The sequence below is a fragment of the Charadrius vociferus genome, unplaced genomic scaffold (assembly GCF_000708025.1).
Source record: "Charadrius vociferus isolate BGI_N301 unplaced genomic scaffold, ASM70802v2 scaffold278, whole genome shotgun sequence".
Taxonomy (NCBI): Eukaryota; Metazoa; Chordata; class Aves; order Charadriiformes; family Charadriidae; genus Charadrius; species Charadrius vociferus.
Genome location: NW_009649705.1, coordinates 2589480 through 2601137, shown reverse-complemented (window position 1 = coordinate 2601137; position 11658 = coordinate 2589480). Strand labels below are relative to the sequence as shown.

Below are 11658 nucleotides of genomic sequence, written 5' to 3'. Positions count from 1 at the left end.
AGCAAGAGAGTTATCTTTTATTATACTGCATGTCTGACTGATAGCTTTTCTGAGATCAGGAAGCAGTTTGAGAGTTTGGAAAATTTGGGGCAAATCTACTAGCTTTATCCATAACAGTTTTTGAAGGGTGAGAATGTTACAGGTAGGTAAACAGTCATATGAACTCAAGAATTTACTATTTTGATGGTAGTTTTTTTGCAATTTGCAGTTAGTATCGAGTGTAGGTTAAAAAAAAAATAATCAATTCTCAGAGGTAAAATGAGATACAGAGATTGTTGGTGATGTTTCTGTGGAGTACTCCAATGGAGGGAGAGGGAAGGGTGTTGGAAGCTTGGAGTAAGTGGAGAAGATGCTCTTTTTATTTTGATTATGTGATAGAAGACCTTTAACCTTCACTGGAACTACTTAGCAGTAGAGTAGGACTGCAGGATGGTGATTGCAGAGAGTTGGGGTTTTTTTGTTCTAATAAAACTGCAGCTGCCACTTATATTCATGCTGTCTGTTGTTCATATACTTACTAACTCACCACCTGCTCAACACACCTTTGGCTGAAGAACAAGAATGGAAACTTTTTGAAATATTCAGTTTCAAGGCTGAAAGTTTTATTGTATTTAAAAAAAAAAAAGAACTAGAATAGATTTCTGCTGTAATCTTAATGGGCTTAACTACGTGCTGTTCATAATGAATATGTTATTTTAAAACAGTCCTAGCAAAAAAAAGTAAAATAAATTCAGGGTGGAAATTACCATTATATGTCTAGACTGTATTTTATTTTGAAGGGTTTTTGTGTATTAGATATTTTGAATGTTTTTCTAATTTCAAAGAATGACTTTGAATTTAAAAACAAAATTCTGCAGGTTAGCCATGCAACTCCTTAACATCTCTGGCAGACCCTGCTTGGGTCAGGCAAGCTGCTTTGAAGTAAGCAAATAATTTAGTTACATTGGAAACATGTCACAAAGAATAATTTGGACAATCTGTTTTGATTGTTGAATCTAAGTAATCATTGTTGGGATTAAGAAGTTATAAGTTACTTAGAAGTATAGAAATTTAGGTGATGTTACAGTGAGAGCATTTCTGCTTCACAAGGACAAAAGGAGTGTTACTATGGATTCACATCCTAGGGCTCATGATTGAAGAAATGGTTCAAGAGACCTGCAACAAAATTTACCAGTAAGTGAACGGAGTTCAGAATCATATGAACTTTTCATTATACATGAAAAAGAGAGTACTTCCACTCTAACCTTTATTGTCAAAGGTGCCGTTTAGCAGTAAAAGCAGAGATAAGGAAATCAGCTACAATGGAAAATAGCTTTTCAGAAAGTGACTTTGAACTATATAGCTCTAAGTTCACTAAAAATCAATTCCATTGTAAGAAATGCACAGCTTTTACTTGAAGCAGCAAGTCTTTGCTTAAGAGTAGAGTACCTCAGATACAGTAGTGCTACATCTGAGACCATTCCCTTTTTGGAGAAAGTCACAAACATATATATATGTAAAAGTTTAAAATTATCATAGTTGAAGTCTCACATTTCAGAGACCACAAAATCTAAATCCTAACTTTTGAAATGCTTTTCTTGATTGAAATTGTTATATTTCTTTAGAGAATTTTCTGTTATTAGGAGAATATTGTGATGTTTAGTAGTTCGTAGTTCTTGGGTGGAATGTAATTGACTAAATCAGTGAACTACATCTAGTTGTATCTACTTTGTCATTTTACACATCATTAGTACAGTTGTGTCTTTTTTGTAAAGTAACTGTAAAAAGAGTATGTATGACAGTAAATTAAAACTTGTTTCCTTTATGTTTGTTTTGGCATTCAGCGTACGCTCTTGTGCATTCACTTTGATGTGTAAACAGCAGCTTATAGGTTTCATGTAAAGGACGAAGGAAACTTTTGAATTGCTCATGTTGATGTCTAAATTGAGGTTGCCACATCTGTGTTGTAACAGATGACAGAACTGGTCTCACTGTGATATTCTAACAATTTGTGTAGTTAATACAAATATTTAGTGTAAACAAGCCAGACTTTCTTAATAATTTAGTCTGCAGTTACGAATGTAATCACATAGTGAATCAAACAAAAAAGCTACCTTTTATTTCAGTTTCTTTAATAGTTTATTAGCTATATATTTGTTTACTTTTTGTCTATAAACTTATTTATTTTGAAGTTTATAAATTTAGGTTTTATGTAAAAGATTAAAAAAAAAAAAGAAGCTTCTGACCTCAGTCTTCATATTTGATTATTTCCTAAACTTAGGCAGGTGTCATCTTCTTATTACACAAAACTGCAAGTTGAAATCCAATCCTACACTGTCATGTGTGGTGTTTTTTTTTTTTTATATAGTGTGTACCTTTTTAATAAGAGTTTTAGTGTCAATCCTTTTATGTTCTCTTAAAGAACTGGAAAAAACTATGAGAATTTTAATTAGTTGACTAGATTAAAATCAAATGATATAAACTTGTGATTTGTACGTATAGAATTGCCAGATATCTGTGTACTTGAAGGTAGCCATATATAACCTAAATCTTGAAGAAGTAATAAATAGCCACTACTATTGAAATTTTGTGACCAAGATTAATATTATGTATAATACAGATCTCCTTCTATGTGTACATGCTTACAAGTGTGGGTTACAAGCTCTAGTAATTCTCTTGTATGGCAGTATATGAGTTGATAATTTTAGCTGTTTGTTACTGTGAAGTTTATCAATGCTTTCTGAAAGAATTTTGATATAAGTTTGCTTCGGTGGGAAGTAAGTTGTTTCCGAATTACTTCTAGGCACTGGAGACTTTGAAAATGTTTGAAAAAAAGGATAGCAGAGTAAAGAGTGCAGCTGCAACGAACCTTTCATTCCTTTATTATTTGGTAAGTTTTTGCTTCAGATGAACTAAGCAAGAACTACAGTTTATGTAGCAACTTTTGTATCTTTGTAGCAATTTTTGTGTCTGTCTAAATATTCTCTGTAAACAACAAGAAACTGCATGTTAAAGGAGTTATTCTGGAACACCCATTCTGGCTGTAGTTGAAGTTTGGAGCACGTCCTTTGTATCTGTCCTGTTGCTGGGAGGAAGACTGAGGTTGAGCCCGGGGCCACAGAAGTATCCCTGCAGTGTGATTTGTGTAGAAGCTCAGCAGCTGCATTTAAAACTCAGGTCCTGAAGACCCTGGCTGAACTTCAGGAACATGGGAAGTATGTAGCTTAGGCAAGTGTGTTTGTGTATGAAGTTCGTAAGGTATGGGGATTTATTTTTGTTTTATAAAGAAATATGGTTTTGTTGCAACAAAGAAAACTTCCACACTGAAAGGGACAGAGTGGCAAAACACGTCTTAAGTGTTAAGTTCTCTGAAACTTGAAAGAAATGATCTGCCTTATGCAAATACGTAAGGAATATTTTAGAACTAAAAAACGTATTATTTTTTCATTCTCAATCTTTTGGAATTCCACCATATTAACTGTAAGAGGCCACAGCTGCAAGAACATTGACTGACAAATGACTAATACAATGTTTGTTTTGTTCCATAGGAGAATGAATTGGCACAAGCAACTAACTATGCAGATTTAGCTGTAAATTCTGATAGGTACAACCCAGCAGCTCTAACTAACAAAGGAAATACTGTTTTTGCAAACGGAGACTATGAAAAAGCAGCTGAGTTTTATAAGGAAGCTCTCAGGAATGATTCCTCATGCACTGAAGCACTTTATAATCTTGGTAAGCCAAAGGTGCTTTTGTGATTTAGCTCTTCTGTAAAGGTAACACTACTGTTACTGAGAATCTGGCTTTCAAAGTTTTCTTGTATAGCAATATATACTAATTATTATTACTTTAATCAGTAATTTATGTTATAGCAAGGTAGTAATTTGTACTTCCCATCTGTTCTGCCAAAAAAATACCAGTGTTAACAACATCAAATAGTAATTGCAGATGACTAAGTCACTTTGAAGATAAAAATTTCCAATATGTACTAAAAATATACCAGTTCTAGCATTGTTCAACTGTCAAAGCCATTCCCCTCTAAAGGCCCTCCCTGTCGCTCATTCATCTTGTTCAGAGAGTGAAATTGCATATGCTCTTGGTCGTAGATTAGGTTCGTGTTCCCTGTGTTTATCAGTTTGGTAAGTCATATTAGCTGCTAAGAATTATAAGCATGGCTCTCAAGAATAGAGTCTGTCAATGTCAAGGCAGTTATACTGCCTCTGGGTACCATGTTTCTATTTAATTTTTCTTGGGTTTTCTGACAGTTAATATGCTGAAGTCATCTTTTTCTCATTGCACTAATACTGTAACCTTTCTTTTTTAGGTTTATCATACAAGAAATTAAACAGAATAGATGAAGCTTTGGATTGTTTTCTGAAACTCCATGCAATCCTTCGAAATAGTGCCCAAGTCCTTCACCAGATAGCAAGCATGTATCTTTTTCTGGATTGTAATAAGGGATAGTGGTTTAGTAAACTCATTTAATCTGAAACGTGTTTCAGTCGTGACGCAAAGAAATTTACTATAGTGTCCATTATAATTACGATGATCGTGCTTAGATTCATTCTCTGATATTTGTGAAAACGGGAACAGAACTTATAACCTGCTTGGACATTTCCTGTGAAGCAAGTGAAGAAATACATTAAGACTGTTCACATTGTAGGGAATACGTTTATACTCACTATTACAGTATGTCCTGAAATATTTAAAATGCTACTGATTTTGTTATGAGAATAATGTGGCAGATGTAAGCACAATTGAGTAAAACCTTTAAGAAAAAAAATATAGTTAATGAAAGTGAAGTTCTGTTCTGAAAGCTGTTTTCAGATTAGGTAGTGTTTGTGTAAGAAAATAATTGTCTCACAGCACTGCAAAAGCCCAACAGATTAAAAAGCTGAGGAGGGGAGGGGTTGGTTTTGCACATCACCAGTGTTATTCTACGCTATGAATTTCTTTAGCAATGCTTCTGAGGATGTGCAAACTATAATAAAATCTTCCCCAAGGCAGAATGTGTTCCAGTTGCTGTACTACACTTGCAAGAATAGTGAAGGTAATAAAATATATATTTTAGTCAGTAAAATAAGTAACCTCCAAAAATATAAAAGGGCTGTGATCGCTGTTGCTTGTGTAGCCCTTTTACAACAGCATAAATGGCCCTACAACTCCCAGTTCCCATCTGGGGAAGAATTTCTCTGCTCCACTGCTTTGCACCAACACTCACAAGGTTTTTCCATAAAGGGTAGGGTGCAACAGAAACTGAAAAAACATGTTGGGCAGTAGCTCCAGCTCACATTGCTGCAGAATTCTGAGCTGTTGTGCCGCTCAGGGGTGACTGAGGCGGGAAGAGCACACTGCAGGCCTAATAACAGCTAAAGCTGCCTCTGGACCAGAATCATACGCTGTCTGTGCTGTGCTTCTTAGTCATACAGCAGAAAATCTCACTGGAGGCAGAAGTCCATTCTTGAGGATGGCAGTTTTACCTAATCACTTACTTTAGGACAAAATGATGTATTATGAAAAACTATCCAAGTTGTAAAGGCTACAAATAAATCACCTGGCTCTCACACTTCATTCTTGTAAATGATGAAGTCAAAGTAAAATTAGTGACACAGAGAGAGGAGGATCAAACCCACAGTTCTCTTGAGCCCAAAGTGGTGTTTTTAAGGTGAAAGAACAGCCAAAGCCTCTAAATATTTCTCTATCTTCAGCATAACAAAAATACCGATACGAATGAAGTTATGAAAATAATGTGTAACAAAAAAAAAATAATCCCGATGTATCTTCACGCTACATTGACTGGCGTATCTGTTCAGTGTGTAATTACATTATATAAAGTAGTAGGAATTCTGAGTAAATCAAAATATTGGCATCAGTCCTTGACGGAAGAAAACTCAGATATGAGATAATGGAAGATCCCAATCAAGCCATAGAGTGGCTCCTGCAGTTGATCAGCGTAGTACCAACTGATCCACATGTACTTTCAAAGCTAGGGAAATTATATGATAATGAAGGTGATAAATCCCAAGCTTTTCATTATTACTATGAGGTACTTGCTCTTTATTGCTTTTCCAATGCACTTTCTCATAATTAAAGAACATTTTGTCATAGGTTCCTATATCACATTAACAATTGATTCATTTAAACTTTTTTAAATGTCATAAAAAAGAAAAAAAAGATATTCTGGGGGGAGAGGGAGTTAACAAAAGCTAATTTTTGTAGTCAGATCCTAAGGAAACACATAGCCTGTGTTTCCACGTGGTATTTGCCCTCAGACTTCCATTTTTCATATGGTCATTGTTTATGTTGACCCCTAACAATTTTAATTTAAAATATAGTCTGAGACTAAATAAAAAGTATATATAAAAATGTAATTTTAAAGGCATGTAACATGACTGTGTTGGTTGGAAGCTATATATGTATAATGGATATGGAGAGATATAGATAATGTGTTTATGTTCATGTATGTAAGTTTATATATATTTTCATGGTACAGCTACACGTTGTGTATATACAGTTGCCTAAAGATAGGCATCCTCTTTCATTTTCAACCCATCTTATAGTACTAGAGATTCTTCTGTTTTACAAACAGGAATAAGTGAGGAAGTTGTTTTGCTGCAATCTTAAGAGCTTTTTTTTAACCTGTGTAAAATGAGGATGACTGAAGTCTGTGTTGCAATCTAAATACTAGTGGAGTTGTGCTTGATGACGGTTTTGCTTCCTATTTCAGTGGGAATTTCTAAAAAGCCAAAAATGTTATTTACGTACACACGTATTTCATAGAAAAGAATGCTCTTAGGTGAGTTTTCCGGCAGACTGATTTGAGTGTGGAATTGTACACGTATTAGTTAACATTGTTTAACTTTTTAGGCAACTTACATGTAGACATGATCTAAGTAAACCTTTTTGCTGTTGCAAACTACTTGAAATAATACTTCAAATAAGGCTAGACGGAAAATGTGACAGACTCATCTCAGGTAACTTCTAAAAAGCATTCTGTAATTAGAAAACTTGGCGTGCTGGATTTTTTTATTTTTTTTTTTTTAATTTCCCCAGGATTACTTAGTATAGCACACTACTTCCATTCATATATTACACGATTTCAGCATCTGGAGAATTAAACACTTGAGTAAGATATTCCAGAAGTAACATAAAGATGTTGTTTATCACTAAAAATTGTGTTTCTTTCACCTTTCCTATTTTGTCAGTCGTACCGGTATTTCCCTTCAAACATTGAGGTCATTGAATGGCTTGGAGCCTACTACATTGACACCCAGTTTTGTGAAAAAGCCATTGAGTACTTTGAAAGAGCAGCACTTATCCTGTAAGTAATTATTATTGTAAGCCTACTCAAATATTTTGTGATTAGACATCCATAAGTATACCTAGAGATAAATTAGTTGGGTAACTTTAATGCTATAAGCAAATACCACAGTTAAGAATATTCGGGGTATTACTTAATTTCACAAACTTTCTCTTCATTTACAGTTTGTTTTTGCTCTTACAGTGCAATTTCAATGTTAAGTAAGTTCCTCCATTGGGCCCAAGATAGTATTAGGTACTAGGATCTCTTTTCTCTATCAGCCATTATGCACACCTATGAGTGGGGAGCAGCCCTCCCTAAGACACCGAGACCTCCTTCTGTATGGCTTTATGTGAAATATGATCATTCTATTATTTTATCATGTGCTGAGGATTTTATGGCTTAGACAAATGCATCTTTTAGCGGTTCTTGCTGCAGTTCTACTTTTCACATAACTTCTACTCCCCTAAATAGGCTATTATAAATAAGGTATAGAAGTAAGCAAAAATGTGCAGTGCAGTATTGCCAACAGTTAGTGAAAATAAGTTGACAGATCAAATTGATCTTGATAGAGATATGTTAAATATATTGACTTTAGTTCAGCAACTTAATTGCTGAAATTGTCCTTTAGCAGAATATGATGCACTTAAGGAAGTATATAAGCCATGTATTTTATTTTAGATCAGAAAGGGAGCTTACCAGACAAATGGCTAATAAACAAAAATGTGGTCAAATTTAAATCCGTAATCCAGAGTTCAAACAGAACTCTAAAAAGACGTGCATATGGTCATTTTTATGTGGAAACAAATATCTGTGATATGTTCATGAAGAATTTTGTGTTAATAGACCAACTAAAATTAATGCAAATAAAATTCACTCCAACAAGTGTGAATTTCTCTATTTTCTGCTTTGGGAAACCTATAAAAAATCAGGCTAAGCAAAACTCAGTTATTGCTTGTCTTGTGATGATCTAAAATTTGACATTGCTTTTGTTCTGTGAATCTGAATTCATGCATGAACAAGACAGCATGTGAACTAAAACTTGCACAATATTGTTCAAGGAAAGATTATGCTGCAAATAGGTTGTTAGAAATTGAGTAAAAAATACTAGTTCTGATTTTGAAAGGGCTGGAGTTAGAGTAGACTGATTATAGAAGAGAAAATCTGAGGTTTAAATAACGATTAAAAATTGAAACAAAAATAAATAGAAGAACAGACTTCACCTAAATTATAAAGAAATAGAGATGTAGATTAGATGAAAATACACAGGACACAGTTCACAGAAATCATAGGTTTGCCAGTATTCTTTTCAGTATAAATACTGTCCACCTTAAAAAATTGTATTTTAGTCAAGCTATGAGATCGCATATGCTGGCATTCATGGCCTTCTTAGAAACTTTGGAAAGAAACAGCTGAAACTAAAGAGAATTATTTCATAATCTCGTTTTGGCACAAATATAAATATTTTATGCTTCATGTTGCACTCAGTCCATGCATGAAACATGAAGTATGTGGATTGTAAAGTACTTACAAATAATTGGCATATGAAATTCTTATTATTTGTAATTGTAATCTATCTGTAATACAGAGAAATTATTTATCTGTGGGATGAGATTTGTTAATAGAACATAGAGGTTTTGGTATTTATTTGGCGTTCAAAATAAAGTCTAGATAAGCCAATTGATAAATATGAATGTTTGGTTACAAATTTTAAAAATTACAGTTTAAAATTATAACTTTATTTTAACCATAACCAGCATTTTTTAGTTTAATGTTGTTTAGTGCACTCAGTGTTTTAATTACAATAATTACACTCTAAATTGCATTCTAAGATAACGTTAGACAATTGAGAAACAGTTTTTCATTATCTTACATTTCACTAGCATGCAGAAATTTATCATTAATAAAAGGAGTTGTGCAGCTAACGCTGGCTGCTGATAATTTACTCTCTCTAGAATTTTCATACTGGAGTGTGTAATAAACTTTATTATGGTGTCTGCTTGGCTGCCTTTGTTGTTTGCGGGAGACATTCAGCTGAAACTAAAAGGTGAAGCAGCTATCTTTCCTAAACTTGTTTGGCAACTACCAGGCAAACAGATTATTTAGAGTTAAAAATGGCCTGTGCTGTGACTGGAGGGGAAAAATTGAAGAGAATAAGTACAAAATTATTCTGAAAATGTTAGCATACAGTGCCTTTGGGATATGCTACTGTTGAATTGTAAGCCACATGTGAAAAGTGCTTTTGCTTATAGAGCATCCTTACACTGCTGACATGAAAATTTCCTAATTTTCACATTATCATAGAATGGTTTAGGTTGGAAAGGACCTTGAAGATCATCGAGTTCCAACCCCCCTGCCATGGGCAGGGACACCTCCCACTAGACCAGGTTGCCCAAGGCCACGTCCAGCCTGGCCTTGAACACCTCCAGGGATGGGGCCTCAACAACCTCTCTGGGCAACCTGTTCCAGTGCCTTACAACCCTCAAAGTGAAAAACTTCTTCCTAAGGTTTAATCTAAACCTGCCCTCTTCCAGTTTAAAGCCATTCCCCCTCGTCCTGTCACTACATGCCCTAGTAAAAAGTCCTTCTCCAGGATTTGATAAGAACTTGATTCTTCTTGATAAGAACAGGGAAGGAGTCCGACAGTTTTGTTGTACGTGCTCAACCATCTCAAATATTTTCTCTGACCTTATCTATCACCATTATGTGCTAGAAAGAGGACAGGTAGCAGCTAAGACATGGAGGTGATGTCGCAGAGGAGAAGCCAGAGTTTGAAGCTGTAAGTGAGGAGTGTGCTTCCCTTGGGCATGCTTGGAACCCTACTGGTAGGACTTCCTCAGAATACAGATTACCATTTTGTTCTCCCCCATTATGTGGGTTTCTGTTCAGACAAAGATTAGTGGTTCACATGTCAGGTCTACTAATTGTGTCTGGTGCACAGAATCAGGAGCAAGAGGAGGACTATGATATAGGACTACAAATGAGTGACATCAAGGCCTGCACACAGGAGCATGATGCAGGGGTAGACTGCGTGTGAGGTAAACAGGCTAAATCCTTCCGATGAAGGCAATATGCTAGAAGAATAATTTTAAGAGTAGTAGGTCTTTACCAATGCGATGCAGATTATTTTGTTTATTTATTGTTTGCCAGTGTGCATAACTTTATTTTATTTATATGCAGACCGACACAAGTGAAGTGGCAGCTGATGGTTGCGAGTTGCTACAGGAGAAGTGGTAAGTTCTGTGATTTCTTTGTAGCTGGTTGGAGGTCTAAGATTTTTTTTTATTTTTTTTTTTTAGTTAGTTGGGGTTGTTCAGCCTGGAGAATATAGAAAGGAGGCTTATATGAATCATAGAGTCACAGAATGGTTTAGGTTGGAAGGCACCTTAAAGATCACCTAGTTCCAACACCCCTGCCATGGCCACGGGCACTTTCCGCTAGACCAGGTTGCTCAAAGCCCCATCCAGCCTGGCCTTGAATACTTCCAGGGATGGGACCTCCACAGCTTCCCTGGGCAATTTGTTCCAGTGCCTCACCACCCTCATAATGAAAAATTTCTTCCCAATATCTAATCAAAATCTACCCTGTTCCAGTTTGAAGCCATTACCCTTCGTCCTATCACTGCATGCCCTTGTAGAAAGTCCCTCTCCAGCTTTCTTGTAGGCCCCCTTCAGATACTGGAAAGCTGCTATGAGGTCTCCCTGGAGCCTTCTCTTCTCCTGGCTGAACAACCCCAACTCTCTCAGCCTGTCCTCACAGGAGAGGTGCTCCAGCCCTCTGATCATTTTCATGGCCTTCCTTTGGACCCACTCCAACAGGTCCATGTCCTTCTTATGTTGGGGGCTCCAGAGCTGGATGCAGTATTCCAGGTAGGGTGTCACGAGAGTGGAGTAGAGGGGCAGAATCACCTCCTTTGACCTGCTGGCCACACTTCTTTTGATGCAGCCTAGGATATGGTTGGCCTTCTGGGCTGCAAGTACACGTTGCCAGCTCATGTTGGTCTTCTCATCCACCCATACCCCCAAGTCCTCCTCCTCAGGGCTGTTCTCAATCCATTCTCTGCCCAGCCTGTATTTGTGCATGGGATTGCCCTGGGCCACATGGAGGACCTTGCTCTTGGCCTTGTTGAACTTCATGATGTTTGCACAGACCTGTCTCTCCAGCCTGTCCAGGTCCCTCTGGATGGCATCCCTTCCCTCCAGCATGTTGACTGCTCCACAGAGCTTGGTGTCATCAGAAAACTTGCTGAGGGTTCACTTGATCCCAACATCCATGTCACCAAAGATGTTAGATAGTACTGGTTCCAGTATTCACAGAATTCACAGAATGGTCAGGGTTGGAAGGGACCTCTGGAGATCATCTAGTCCAACCCTCCTGCC

At 36.4% G+C, this 11658-nt stretch overlaps 1 protein-coding gene across 3 annotated transcripts in view; it reads left to right on the top strand.

Moving 5' to 3' along the window:
• IFT88 (intraflagellar transport 88) overlaps positions 1-11658 on the top strand; it is a 49912-nt gene that overhangs the window by 18229 nt on the left and 20025 nt on the right. For all 3 annotated transcript variants that reach the window (XM_009890630.1, XM_009890629.1, XM_009890628.1), the window contains exons 15-20: positions 2783-2869; positions 3528-3714; positions 4304-4412; positions 5875-6025; positions 7185-7300; positions 10460-10512. In XM_009890630.1, coding sequence (XP_009888932.1) covers positions 2783-2869; positions 3528-3714; positions 4304-4412; positions 5875-6025; positions 7185-7300; positions 10460-10512 — 703 coding nt within the window. The remainder of the gene's footprint in view (positions 1-2782; positions 2870-3527; positions 3715-4303; positions 4413-5874; positions 6026-7184; positions 7301-10459; positions 10513-11658) is intronic.